The sequence below is a fragment of the Entelurus aequoreus genome, linkage group LG11, assembly GCF_033978785.1.
Source record: "Entelurus aequoreus isolate RoL-2023_Sb linkage group LG11, RoL_Eaeq_v1.1, whole genome shotgun sequence".
NCBI classification, from domain to species: Eukaryota; Metazoa; Chordata; class Actinopteri; order Syngnathiformes; family Syngnathidae; genus Entelurus; species Entelurus aequoreus.
The window spans coordinates 61,294,837-61,309,937 of record NC_084741.1 but is presented as its reverse complement, the minus strand read 5'-3'; the positions used below and the strand labels follow the sequence as shown (position 1 = coordinate 61,309,937).

At 39.7% G+C, this 15,101-nt stretch overlaps 1 protein-coding gene across 1 annotated transcript; it reads right to left on the bottom strand.

The window, feature by feature from the left end:
* Window positions 1-57: 57 nt before the first annotated feature.
* LOC133660314 (protein LYRIC-like) lies at window positions 58-13,989 on the bottom strand. The gene is made up of 13 exons (XM_062063712.1): window positions 13,333-13,989; window positions 13,060-13,169; window positions 10,449-10,524; window positions 3,648-3,821; window positions 3,315-3,365; window positions 3,010-3,183; window positions 2,082-2,153; window positions 1,945-2,007; window positions 1,695-1,840; window positions 1,216-1,332; window positions 984-1,094; window positions 756-873; window positions 58-598 (listed from the first exon to the last, which is right to left on the bottom strand). The coding sequence occupies exons 1-13, from the start codon at window positions 13,667-13,669 to the stop codon at window positions 534-536; spliced, it is 1,614 nt and encodes a 537-aa protein (XP_061919696.1). The 5' UTR covers window positions 13,670-13,989; the 3' UTR covers window positions 58-533.
* Between the last annotated feature and the right edge of the window lie 1,112 nt (window positions 13,990-15,101).

Sequence of the window (15,101 nt, the reverse complement as noted above, 5' to 3'; positions counted from 1 at the left end):
ACTGGAAGGAATCGGAAAGCTTGACACAGTATACCACAGAGAAGTTAATTAACCAGATGGACTTAGTCGGCTGTAATCTCACAGATCATGAAAATACAGACATGTTCACACTGTTGAGATAATAAAATATCTTCCAACCCTTTTCCACTCAACGATGCTCACTGTACCATCAAGGCTGACAAAGAAAAGGAAAGGCCAGTTCAGCAGTGTTGTCATGCTGAGTAACCGCATAGTCACCACAACAACAATTTCTTTACATCTACATTTCTAACTACTATATCCTTCACTTATTTTAATAGAATTACAAGACAGTATCAAAAGCATGTTTAAAAATTAATTCACAAAGCATGACGTTAGATTCAGCTGCTTCGAGGTTCACTTTTGATGATGATCCAGACTGACTGGATAAAAAGGTTGTCGTTTTTCAGTCAGGATTTAAGGTAGTCCATCAAGTCGACCATAGATCAGAGTTGTTTTCTTCTTGCATAATCAGGATATCAAGTCTTTTGCATGTGGTTGACTAAAAAGTGGACTCATGTCTCCCTCCTTGCCTTCTTCTTCTTCGATGGCTTGGCTGCTTGGCTTTCGTCAGGTTTTTCTGCAATAGCAAGAATAGAGGATGTTTACTTTCGATTTAGACATTTCCAAATTATTCTATTTCTCTGAAACAACAATCAAAAATAACTACTGAAAGACTGGTCATTAATGGCAGGTAATAATGTTTTAAATAATTGTCATCAGACTATAGCGCTCACGTTGTGTTGCAAGAGGGTTGATCTGAGCAGTGGCTTGTCCCTCAGGTAGCTTCGGTGGCACTTGTGTGGCGAGAGGTTTCTGCGATACGTTTTCCTTCGCTGATCGCTCCAATCTCAACTAAAAAAACACATTTCAGTGATGGATGGGGTCGAACTACTGAGTTATACAATTGTTTTATAATTTGAGGACAAGCGGTAAAAAAATGGATGGATGGATGTTGTACTGACCTCAATAGCAGACGCTTTTACAGGCTTGACAGCGGCAGGAGGCCCCTGGACAGGCGGCTGCTGCTTCTTCGGCTGAGCTGAATGTTCCACCTTCTTGTCTGGCACTTCAACCTAAGTCAGACACAGTGACAAAATAGTAATAACTACTAAATATCAAAATAAAAAATTATATGCCGCTATGAAGACAGCCCAATATTAACCATGACACAAACGTATTTCCACCGGCAGTCACCTGGCCAGTTGTTCCACCCTCCTCAGCTGCCTTTTTCTTTTTCTTCCTCTTCTTTTTTGTTTTAGCTGCTCCATCAGCCGCAGTTTCGTCATTGCCCTTCTCATCTTCATCATCGTCCTTCAGTAAAGCATCATGTAAACCATGCATTCAAGTGTTAAATTGAGTGTGTTATTCATCTAAATGTCATCGGGGGTACCGTAAGTTAAACATTTTAAAATGTCGGGTAGGTAGGGAAATTACTCAATTTTAATAGGCTAAACAAAACTGATAATTACAAGTAGATCAAAAGAACTGTGCCGCAGCTTTAATTATTCCTATAAAATAAATTTAAAAAGTTATAATAAAATGTTTGATGTGTTGAAAGTTGAGATCTGTGCAGACAACCACAACAAACAGAACCTGTTCCTATAGGCCCCAGCCGTTGTTTTATGATACTTTTTTTTACAGGGTTCTAGGTGTCTCCTACAGGTGTAACTTACGGCAGCTGCACTCAGCAGAACAGGCTTAACAGGCTCAGGTCGAGGCTGCTCCTGAACAGGAATCATCTTAGGGGTAGTCTCTTCAAAGTTTCCCCAGGCTTCGGCGGGGGCATTCCAGTCCGAGCTGGGATCCAGTGAACCACCGTCTGACAACAGAAAGCATTAGTAAGAAAATGATGGCAGCAAACACCAGTCTTAGTTAAGAGTGGAGAGAAAATATAATGGAAAATGTTTCAATTGAAATTCTTACTGAATGCAGACCACTCATCCTCCACTTTGGTGAGCCATGGCACATTATCTGCCGGCTGGGTTTCTAAACACACAACATACCATGACCATTAGGTATTGACCTCAAACGATGAGAAAGACTAAACTCACTGCACTTACCAGCCCCACCCAGTTTAGTGAAGGACATCATATTAAGATCAGATGGAACCCTATCAATCACAGTCCAGGAATCTTTAGGGGAGAAAAACAATAAGCTGGTCACATTTATTAGTGACCAATGACAACCTGCCAATAGCAAGCAAATTGACCATTTTAGCCAAGTGACACGACGAGCTGGCTCACTTATGCGAAATAACAGACACCCTCTGCAACACTGATAGCGGAGCAATGTACTTCTGTCAAAATAAAGCCTGGATTATGCTCTTGTGCCACCACTTCACTGTCTTGATCCTTTCGCAGCTCTGTCTGTGTTGACTGCATGACATGCAATTCACAAAGTGGCGGTGTTTTCCCCGAGTGAGCAAACGCAACCCACAATTCTAACAATGGCGACTGAAGCATGGTTTGAGCTCAAACTAATTAGTGTAAAACCATCACCCTAAACCAGTGATTCTCAGTCAACAGTGTTACTGTTCAAACTGTGTGTAATGTTAGAGTGGCCAAAAATATTCAATATACTTGTTAAATAAAAGCTCTGCCTTGTTTTAATGAGTACTTAGGCCTACTACGCTACTGTATTTTAATGTTGGTCACTATGGTGGTACTTAGAAAGCCAAGTGTTTTCTGAGGTGGTACTTGAAAAAAAAAAGTTTGAGTCACTACCCTAACCGTCAGGAGTTTTACTGTAGCTGTCATTGTTAATGTCTATGGTTACATCCCTATTTACAACACACATTGTTTTTTTTTTGTGGCATAATCCAGGCTTAACAGTGGTCTCGCCTTTTTTATAGCCAATGTGTAGAATAGACACTTTTAATTTTGATCATCAGGAAAAATACATTCTAAAAGGCCAGCCAGTGTTCAACCTATATGAGCACATACACTGAGTTACACTGACTACTGATAGAGGTGAAATATCATTTGATACCGTCAATATCTGCCTTCCACAGTGGTGCCGCAATAGTTGGTGCTGGTTCTCTCGTAGTACTCCATGAGCCTTGTGTCTTTGGCGCGACAGTATGGAGAGGAACCTTGACCGCCTTCACTGCTTGACTGTCAGTCACACCACCAGCTGCCACCAATGCTACGTCACTTCTGTTACCTGATAGCAACAAAGAAACCCTTCATAGTCAGCCAGGACTCGCATAGATCGTAATAATGGCACACCATAGAATGTCGTTACTAAAAGCATGAACCTTGAAGAGATCAATCTTTTTTTCTGCTGGTAATTACCTTGAGAGACAACAGCGTCCACCTTCGCAGCTGTCACCTTTGAAGACTCTACTGAGAGGAAAGTAACAAGAGCGGTCAATAAAAACACATGAACAAAGAGCACATTTGTAGGACTGTTTGTCAAGACAGAGCATTCAGACAACTGTTTCTACCTACAGCACTTAAGGGAAAACCATTCCCCTGATGTGCGTATTATTAGCCAATGGTAGCAACACAAAAAACAAACACTTGGTACACAATAAGATCGAATTAAAGTCACAAGGTATGTAATATTTGTCTAATTTTCTTTGCTTTTAGATAAAAAAAATTCTCCAGGGAACTAAAAATATGCACCTTTTTTCTTCTTCTGGGGAGCAGGCGGAGTGGCTGTTGAGGGCTTGCACTGCTCTAGAGGAACACTGGCAGGCATACCACTGCCTCCAGGACTGGACGAGTCATCACTGGAACTCTTGTCCTTCTTGCGCTGCTCACGTTTTTCCTTGTTACTGACTTTGGTCTCCCAAGTGCCTAAAGTCAGTCACAAACACAGAGAGGAAACAGTTGAAAATTACAGAATAAGCTTATTGTAACAATTTATGGATTAGATAGGACAATAATAGACTTAGGCACATACGCTACTGAAAAAATACCTCGAGGCAAGACCTGAACTTTTGGATGGCATGCATTTTTAATTTATCTTAGCTTTGTGGGCTCTTTGGAACTCAATGAATATAAAAACAAAAAAAAGTTGAAAGTTGCCACCTGAACTTTTGGATTTGTGTTTTCAGTCATTTTGTGATGCCCCACCACTAATTGGCAGTATACTGTCCTCGTAAGTGGGAACCAGGGTCCTGTAGAGAAAAATGCTGTATAAAAATAAAAATGTGTCGTCTACAAATGTGGACGCCATGTACTCGGAGGTTAAGTGCATGTACTGTATGTACGCATGTATTTATAATTTAGAAGTAAAAACACCTTAAAAACAAAAAAGGTGTGAACAAAGCAGATTATTAAAGTCGTCCGTCCATCCATCCATCCATCCATCCATCCATTTTTGTACCGCTCGTCCGTTTCGGGGTTGCGGGGGTGCTGGAGCCTATCCCAGCTGCATTCTGGCGGAAGGCGGGGTACACTCTGGACAAGTCGCTACCTCATCGCAGGGCCAACACAGATAGACAACATTCACAAACTATAAATAAAACAAATTCACTTTTAATTGTGGCTAATAAAAGTTTTTTTGTTTTAATGTTGAATTTGTTTAAATTTTTTCATATATTTTATGTCGCTTTTCTCTAGTGACTCAAAGCGCTTTACATAGTGAAACCTATTATCCAAGTTTTATTTAAACCAGTGCGGGCACTGGAAGCAGGTGGGTAAAGCAGTGACTAGGATGGCAGAAGCGGGGATCGAACCTAGAACCCACAAGTTGCTAGCACGGCTGCTGTACCAACCGAGCTACGCCACCCCACGTTATATCTTTAAAAATTTAAATAAACTTACAATTACAAAAAAATCTAGACTGTTCAGATCTTTCCAAGGCGTTTACATTTACAAAATGAACAGGCGATCGATCAGATGGTTCTGCAATTGTTGATTTATGCCCCTAAATGTTTTATTTTGAAATTATCATTTTAGCCTAATTATTAAATCAAATGAAATGTTCACTTTATAGAAAGAGCATGTACTAGTCATAATAGGTGGGAATCTTTGGACACTTTATGATTCAATTACCATTTAGGGGCTACAATTTGATTCTAAATTTATTATTTATGCATGTTTTTCAAAGATAACTGACGTTAATTGAAAATTAAAGTCGGTGAGTTTTCCAGCATTGATAAATCACCATGTGCATGCTTTTAGCAACTACTCGCATTTGCACCATTGCGGAGTGGGAAAAAAAGGGTGAATTTTCTTGGCCTAACTAAGTGCCTGACTCTAGCAGACACTGGCATCACACAGTGCAACCAGTTAGCATGTAGCAGCTAACATTGTAAAATGTGATCACAAAATCAAATGCCTCCGCACCAATGTGGGAATTTTATTTCAAACCTTTGGAACAAGATGAGCCGATCATCGAGAAGCCAGTTTTCCGAATGTGCGCTACTACAACAAACCTGCACCCCCACTCGGTCTTCACTCACTTTGTGTTTGGCGAACAAGTCAGGTCAGTGTAAAAAAAAACAGTGCAAAATGGTGTGCGCTCACAGAAAGTGTGGTTAAATGAATCGCCAAAGACATGCTGCCATTTTAATACTGTTATAAAACTAAAAAAATTTCAAAGCACTGTCATGATGTCATGCCATGTAGGTGTTCCTCACTCGGAATCTGCCAAACTTAATTTTGTGTTGCATTCGACCTGTTAATACATCGGTTTAAACGGTAGTGTTTATATTGTTACTTTGCACTTTTGTTTATGAAGGTCCGAACTTGATTGTCAGTTAAGTAATGTACAACTGATGATGATTAACTTGTGTGATGACTGTATTATGCTGATAGTACGGTATATATTTATACCATGAATTGATTAACGTGGACACCGACTTAAACAAGTTGAAAAACTTATTCGGGTGTTACCATTTAGTGGTCAATTGTACGGAATATGTACTGTACTGTGCAATCTACTAATAAAAGTCTCAATCAATCAAAACTCGACCTCTACCTACCTGTTTAATATTGAAGTGCAGCTTTGTTTGTCAATACTTTATTTAGCTATTTTATTTATGGTTATGGTTATATTAGAGGCCGCCCCAAACCCCTCAAGATATTTTATTGCTTTTGGTTGTACTTTTTATTCAAGTGCAAAATTTTGCTAACAAAGTGTATTTTATTAGTTGTTTAATTTAATTTAAACATTTGAATGACAATTGCAATGTTAAAATATACAAGAAATACCAGTTTATTGAATTTGAAAGGATATAAATGCATTATTATGCATTATCATCAATGGTTAATTTGCTCTCATAAAAATAATGGCAATAATATAATTTAGCGGCAATCATTTGTAGGTCAATATATCGTCACGCAAAATGTGTTATCGGCCCAGGCTTATAGACCCCGTTGTGTCTTTGAGGTTTCCTTCTTTTCATGTGTTTTTTCCTTATTTTGCTTTTTGTAGGCTTTTGAATCTGCTTTGTGGGAGCTTTAAGGCAATGACTCGGTTGTTTACACCGGAGACCACTCTACTCACCAGAGTCTGGATGACGAGATCGTATTTACAGTGGAAATGCAGAGGAGGGGAGAGGGCTGCCCAGCTTTCGCTAAGCCTTGGGTTGTGTTCGCCCATAAAGTCCTCTAAAAAACGTCCAAAAACCGCCAACAATACTCCATTTACATGTCGTGACCTAAATATTAACTACGTAATTAGCAATATTGTTATTATAAGCGCCAAAGCAGACAAATTAGTTTTAGCTGTGACGTGATCACAGAGAGCTAATTACCGGTATACAGGTATTTACATATTGAGCCGATGAGCTGCTGCTGCATCACCTTTAAAGTGGTAAAAGATAATTCTAGATTATAAATCATGCATCTCACCTGAAAAGTAGAAAGATGTGGCCATAAACTGAAAAGTTGGTTAACTTTGGTAATCAACTTAAACCCGGTGATGGCAAAAAAACACGAAAAGACACTCTTGTTCATCTAAGTGGAAAGATACCAACATCCCATCACTCGGCATCCCAGTGAAAGCAGACATTGTACAGTATTATATTATGTTTCTAGTTTGTATTTCTTGTTTCGCACTTAGCAATAGTACTCCATGATGCTTAGCATTTCACTAAAGCTGGATCGGTTTAGCACACAGCTTCTAAAATTTGTAGCTCATCCTCTGTATATTCAGGCCCAATAAGATAAGGTTCTGGATCATCATTTGTCCCAAAGTACCGTATTTTCCGCACTATAAGGCGCACCTAAAAACCTCCAATTTTGTCAAAAGCTGACAGTGCGCCTTATAATCCGGGGCGCCTTATATATGGACCAATATTGAGCCTCCAACAGGTAAAAGTTTCAATCGATCAATCAATCGCAACTACGGTAAGCAGCCGCCGACTTCATTTTCCCCCGTAGAAGAAAAGGAACGCGCACGGTGCATGCTGGGATATATGACTGCGCGAGGCGTGCAGTTTCATTTCCATTTGTTTGTTTATGTAAAGACCCCAAAATGGCTCCTATTAAGAGACAAGCTTACGACGCAGAGTTTAAACTTAGGACGATCAGTCACGCAGTAGAACACGGCAATAGAGCATCAGCGACACTGACTCGATTAATGGATGCCGTATCCGCCCAACTGTTTAATTCGGACACTGAAGAAGAAGAATTCAAGGGATTCGTGGATGAGGAATAATTTTATAAAGTGACCTTTACATGTTTATTTTGTGTGTTGTGTTGTGTGACATTAACGTTTGAGCAACGTTGAGTTATTGATATATTGTTATTGCTCTGCACTATTTCGAGTGTTTCTGTATTGTGATTGCACTAACGTTTGATTTACCGTAACAGTATCAGTTTTTTACATGTTTATTGAATCAGGGAAAAGTTCCCCTCCACTATGTGATATAAATGTTGCACTACATGTTATACCTTGCTGTTGTTAAAAGATAAACAAAACACCACGTCACTGACTTTACCTCGGGGAAAATAATAAAACAGCTGTTTATTCATTTTGGGAGTGAACAGAATTGTCAGAACGCTGGTTTGTAATCTATTAATAAAGTTTGACTGACCTATCTGACTGTTTTGTTGACATTCCCTTTAGCGCAGCTCCATCTAATGGATGCATAACGTAACCCCAGCCTCCACTGTAGAGTCTATTCTATGCGCCTTATAATGCGGTGCGCCTTATATTGCGGTGCGCCTTATATATGAACAAAGTTTTAAAATATGGCATTCATTGAAGGTGCGCCTTATAGTGCGGAAAACACAGTAATCTTTCTTTTCGCTCACAAAGTCTGCCAAGAGTAGCAACTGCTGCTACTGTTGAACGGAAAAGCAAACTTTGTGATGCGTCTGTGAAATTAATTAGCTACCTTATGCTTAAAATGATCAAAATACATAAATATTACATGTTGTTATGAGTGTGCCTGTTACCACATTTACATATATACTTACTGCATGTTATTAAATTAATGATGGAGGCTTTTGGATATTTTTTTAGAGCATTTTATGGGCGTGTTACAGACTCCCGTTGGCTCCATTGTTAGCTGACAGTGTTTATTTACGAGTCAGAAAGTGACCCCGAGAGGGACAAGCAGTATAAAATGGATGGAATGATTTCATGAAAAAAGAAAAATGTGTGTGCTTGTCTTACATAAGGATTATGAATGATAGACAAAATGCATAAACAAATTGCAGTCCTCCTTTAATGTCTCTTATGTACTATGTGTTTTTAATGCTTCCCTCTTGTTTTCATATTTTTGCTTTGTTCTTTAAGGACTTTTTGAGCCTGCAGTGCAACTACTGTACATAGTTTTATTTGTGCACCTGGAAGAGTGGCAGATCACAGAAGCTCCTGAGATTTTCATCATTTTACAATTGAGTTACTGTGTGTCAATTTACCTGGTGGATAAATAAAGTTTGTCTAAGTATATCTTTAATTTTTATATTGTATAATAGTATTATATTGTATATATATTGTGCATCTATTACACTTAACTAATATGTATAAAAAATACTCCTGCTGTTTAGGTGTGCAGTATTTCATAATTTCCGGGTTTTGGATATCAGTGCGCACAGCACAGATACATTAAGACTAGATACGTGAAAAATGTGATAAAATAAACAAACGTCCCTACTTAGCAAGGAGGCATTCTTGTTTTTATTTCCGTGCCTTCTAAAATAAAATGCTAAGACACTGTTCTATGTGTCATACTTGATCATTTTGCGATATTGCCATATTTTTGCTGAAAGGATTTAGTAGAGAACATCGACGATAAAGTTCGCAACTTTTGGTCACTGATAAAAAAAGCCTTGCCTGTACCGGAAGTAGCGTGACGTCGCAGGTTCAAAGGCCCCTCACATTTCCCCATTGTTTACACCAGCAGCAAGAGCGATTCGGACCGAGAAAGCGACGATTACCCCATTAATTTGAGCGAGGATGAAAGATTCGTGGATGAGGAACAAGAGAGTGAAGGACTAGAGTGCAGTGCAGAACGTATCTTTTTTCGCTCTGACCGTAACTTAGGTACAAGGGCTCATTGGATTCCACACTTTCTCCTTTTTCTATTGTGGATCACGGATTTGTATTTTAAACCACCTCGGATACTATATCCTCTTGAAAATGAGAGTCGAGAACGCGAAATGGACATTCACAGTGACTTTTATCTCCACGACAATACATCGGCGAAGCACTTTAGCTACGGAGCTAACGTGATAGCATCGGGCTTAACTGCAGATAGAAACAAAAGAAATAAACCCCTGACTGGAAGGATAGACAGAAAATCAACAATACTATTAAACCATGGACCTGTAACTACACGGTTAATTATTTGCAGTCTTCATTGTTCATTAAACAAATTGCAAAAGATTCACCAACACAGATGTCCAGAATACTGTGGAATTGTGCGATGAAAACAGAGCTTTTTGTATTGGATACAATGGTGTCCGAATACTTCTGTTTCAACGATTGACGTCACGCGCATACGTCATCATACATAGACGTTTTCAACCGGAAGTTTCGCGGGAAATTTAAAATTGCACTTTATAAGTTAACCCGGCCGTATTGGCATGTGTTGCAATGTTAAGATTTCATCATTCATACAGTATATAAACTATCAGACTGCGTGGTCGGTAGTAGTGGGTTTCAGTAGGCCTTTAAAAACAAATGACAGATAATTAAAATCAAGTTTTTATTTTATTTAATCAAAAACCAGTAGTTTGAAATTATACTGCATCTTACTCTTGGCAAAATTCTAATTTGTATAATGTTCTTTTTAGACCAGCTATAAATTTCACCTTTTATGGAATAATTTTCAAATAATTAAATTTACCTTTACTAGTCATTAAAAAAAAAAGAAATAGACAATGCTGAATGACAGCATGAAACTTGATGGTCATTAAAAAACACAACTAAAAATAATGACTACCTGGCTCACTCTGCACACAAACTTCTGTAAACAAACAAAATAAAACTTGATATGAATATTATTCTTTGCGTTTTACCTTCCTCTGGCTCCTTTCCAGATGCTGTAACTGTCACCTTTGCTGCCTGCTTGCCTTTTTTCTTGGTCTTTTTGGCCTAGAGGAAAGCGAAATAAGATCTTATCTTTGTTGGAGAACAAAAACCAGACAGTAGCAAATAGAGTGACACCCTGCACCTGACCATGATTAGTTGAGGCTCAAGCTGGACTCAAATAAAAATTAAAATATTTTTATTTTTATCAACTAATATACTCATAGTAATTAAGCATGTGTGCAATATTTATTGATTGCTATTTTTTGTTGTTTTACTTTTGTAGCTGTATGTAGAAATGGCTGTGCTGAAGTAGCAGCTGGTTACATCACCTCTGTGCTGTTTTAATGTCCTTTGATGTTCCCCTCTTGTTTACATGTGGGGGGGGGGTTTATACCTTTTTGTGGACTTTTAGTATTTACACTGTAAACCACACCATTGTGGGGTAAATAAAAGTCTATCTATCCATCCATAATGCTGTGTAGCGTGTTGCATAACAATGAAACATTGAGAAAATCAATGTCAAGAAAAAAACTAAAAACTTTGGGATTTCTAAGTGTCATCCAAATTTTATTTGTGCATTTCCAGTAGGAACATTGGAGGTGTGCTGATAGTGCAGCCTGAAAAACCTAACCCGACAATCCCCAGTTATTGCATCAGCAAGTAATGAATCAAATATGCACTCAGGCTATAGCTATAGGTACAAGTGGAAGAAGAACAGATACATGCTGTAACCACATGTCCTAATTCTTACCACCATTTGACACGGGTTTGTGCTGCTTCATGCTATCTAATTGCTATACCATGTGACATAAGCCGGGAGTCAGACCCTGGAGGGTATCTGCTTGTTACAGTTAACACTGTAACCGAATACCAGCAGCTGCTGTGGTTGCATCACAGATGTGACAGTGACACAGGAGAGGGTTGTCATCCACCCTCCCCCTAATCGTATGATGATAGTATGTGGATGGTGGAACGGTTGGACTCTGACAAGAAATGTGGCATGAGAAGAGGTTTGTATATCCCCTTTTTATTTTAAAAGGTGAAAAGCTGGTAATTCCAGGCAAACCGGGAATTTTCGGAATACGTTTGCTTGAATATCCAGAAAGAGTCGTGTGTGTTGTGAAAGGTTCGAATCAGATGTCTTTTGCATACCCGCGCACGCACACACAGACTTGGACACACCTACTCCTCATTCAATGCGTTTTCTTTATTTTCATGACTATTTACATTGTAGATTGTCACCGAAGGCATCAAAACTATGAATGAACACGTGGAGTTATGTACTTGGCAAAAAAAAAGGTGAAATAACTGAAAACATGTTTTATATTCTAGTTTCTTCAACATATCCACCCTTTGCTGCTAACCACTTTGCACACTCTTGGGCAAGTTTGAAAATTGGCCAATTAATTCTCAATGGGAAAAAAAAGTGTCCCATAAAACCTGTATTTATTGGTAATCTGGGATAATAAAGTTAAAGTTAAAGTACCAATGATTGTCACAAATTGTGAAATTACCCTCTGCATTTGACCCATCCCCATGTTCACTCCCTGGGAGGTGAGCAGAGCAGTGAGCAGCAGCGGTGGCCGCGCTCCGGAATCATTTTTGGTGACTTAACCCCCAATTCCAACCCTTGATACTGAGTGCCAAGCAGGGAGGTAATGGGTCCCATTTTTATAGTCTTTGGTATGACCTACCGATCTCAGGGCGGACACTAACCACAAAGCCACTGAGCAGGTTTAATAGGGTGTAGCATTTAGATCAGGCCTGGGCAATTATTTTGACTCGGGGACCACATTTAGAGAAAAAAATGTGTCTGGTGGCCGGTATATCTATTTTTAGGAACACTAATAAAAAACCTCACAATAATGTCTGATTGAATGCTAAAAACATTATGACAGACCGCCTTAAAAAACGTTATGGAATTTTACATTTTTCTATGAACAATCAAACACTGAATATTGACAAAATATGAATGTCACACCCCCTTTTGATCGACATATTTTACAATCAAAGTGAAACGCAACAAAAATGCAACAAACAGTGAAATATGAACGCGAAGGGTACAAAATAAACCCATCTACAATATATCTGATATATCACTAAGCTTTAGAACTTTGTTGTGAAAATCTCCTTCCGTGTCTGTGGAAACGCTTCCAGCCCACACTGTTTGGTGCCTCGTCTGAGCTGCTGTGACGTAATTACCATAGTAACTAATTAGATGACCATAGTAACTAATTAGATGACCATAGTAACTAGTATACCACCCATAAGCGCAGATTCCAACCATTGAAATACTTAGTATAGTTGAAGACTTACGGTCATTAGAAAACATGAGTGCACATCATAACGGCAGCTACACTTGACATCTTAAACATCTAAAAAAATGATTTGGGAATGTCCGGAGGGCCAGATTGAAAATCTTAACGCCTTAATTTGCCCAGGTCTGGTTTAGATACTCGGACGGTTACGATCAAATGAAAACTGGGGAAGAAGGCCGTCAAAGTTTGACAATAATAAGAGGAATATTAAAAATTTTTTTGGTGCAGAACCTTATGTGTGAATGCAACTAGCAGGTTTAGAAAAGCTGCATGTATTTACCTCAGCATTCTTGGCTTGTACTGAAGGCGGCTGGTGATGTGGCACTATCTCCTCTGTAACTATGGCATCTTCTTCCTGGATTTCTGCGACAGCTCTCCCGTTTGGCTGGGCTTTCTAAAAATAAAAATAAAAAGATTGTTAGTTCTGAAAATGTACTACAAAATTATTAGTAGTTGGATATTAAGACTAAACATATCGTATGAATAGTTAGCTTAGCAACTAGCCTAGCTAACGACACGGTTCATTAAATACGTTTAGTGTGGTTAAATTCACATGCCTTTTCAGACTTTTTCTTCCTCTTTTTCGGTTCCTCCACTTTAATTGCCTTGTCGGCCTCTGGCTTGACGCCGACGCTGTGGTCCACGACAGTGACAGCAGGCCGCTTCTTGGAGAAGAGAGCCCGGCACATCGAGGCCCATAGCGCGAGCATCAGCACCAAGCCGGCGCACGCCGCCAACAGGGTCGCCCATGGCGGAACCAACTCGGGCTTCAGCCCCAGATCCACGCCGAGCTCCGTGCGCAAAAACTCCAAGCCTTTGGACAACAATTCATTCAGGCGCTCAGCAATTAATTCCGCCTGCTGAGAGGCCTCGTCCTTCCACTGTTCCATTGCTAATGAAGCTAGCTAAGGATTTACAATGAAGCCCGCCCCTGTTAGCCGTCCAAGCTTGCGGTTGCTAGCTAAAAATAGCGGAACGACTTTGACATGATGGAAAGAATAAAACCCTTCCTCTACGTAGCTACATCAGACTGGCTAGGCTATTCTAACCTATCCGGTCGTTATACAAACGAGGACGTGGCGTATAGTATCGTACAGAACGGTGACAATGTGGCCACTCGAGGGCGGCAGGTTCACCTCATATGGCTTCGACCGTGCCCTCGCCCCTCGCCGTGATAACATGTGCTGCGTTCAGGTTCCACCCGGAAGTCAGAAAATCATAATTACATCGCATGTCAGAAATCCTATTTGCGTGTAACACAACACTAAACGTAACTTGTGATGTAATGGGGAGTGTGGGGAAAAAAACGTGAATGTAAACAGACATCAATTCTAATAATGTATTTGTAAAAAAGCTTCATACATATTGCAAGTTCTCATTTCCGGATTCTATTTTGTGCTTGACGTCTATCTGATTCTGAGTCTGACCTCAGGAACTCTCCAATAGTGATACGTGAGTATCGATATGTTGATATTAAAGCATTAGTGCACACGTTCTGGCACATGTCGTTTGGTCATAAGTCGTTCATACATGTGCTCTAATTGTTCAACCTACGCGTTGGGGTCATAGACTGGACACTTTATTTCAAACGTCCTCGCACAGACTGCATGTTGTTTAGTGAAATGCTTCGTGTAACGCCAACTACAATATCCATGAATTTAACCCACCTTTAACTCATTAAAAAGGTGATTTAAGTACAGAAAAATGGGTAAGGGGGCGCACACAGAAGAATTAAAGCATGCGCGGGCTATTTTGATGTTTTTCATTTTCAAAACCGAAAACATTTGTAGATTTTTTTTAACCTATAGGGCTCCTCTCATTTATGGTCTCAATAATAAAATGTTAAAGATAAGTCCATCCATCCATCCTCCATCCTTTCGGGGTCGCGGGGGGGCGAGAGAGAGAGAGAGAGAGAGAGAGAGAGAGAGAGAGAGAGGAGAGAAGAGAGAGAGAGAGAGAGAGAGAGAGAGAGAGAGAGAGAGAGAGAGAGAGAGAGTTAATCGGGTGAGAAATGTGGGAATTGAGAGAGAGAGAGAGAGAGAATCGGGTGATAAATGTGGGAATTGAAAGAGAGAGAGAGGAGACAATCGGGTGAGAAATGTGGGAATTGAGAGAGAGAGAGAGAGAGAGAGAGAGAGAGAGAGCGAGAGAGAGAGAGAATCGGGTGAGAAATGTGGGAATTGAGAGAGTGAGAGAGAGAGAGAGAGAGAGAGAGAGAGAGAGAGAGAGAGAGAGAGAGAGAGAGAGATAATCGGGTGAAAAATGTGGGAATTGTGCAAATTTGAATATTGACACACACACACACATTCTTGTATTACCTTC

Coding starts and splice junctions, on each gene's coding strand:
- LOC133660314 (XM_062063712.1), bottom strand. CDS start 13,669: ATGGAACAGTGGAAGGACGAGGCCTCTCAGCAGGCGGAATTAATTGCT. Junction 3,184..3,314: donor GGACGCTGTTGTCTCTCAAG/GTAATTACCAGC, acceptor TGTTGCTATCAG/GTAACAGAAGTGACGTAGCA. Junction 1,333..1,694: donor TTCTGCTGAGTGCAGCTGCC/GTAAGTTACACC, acceptor GCTTTACTGAAG/GACGATGATGAAGATGAGAA.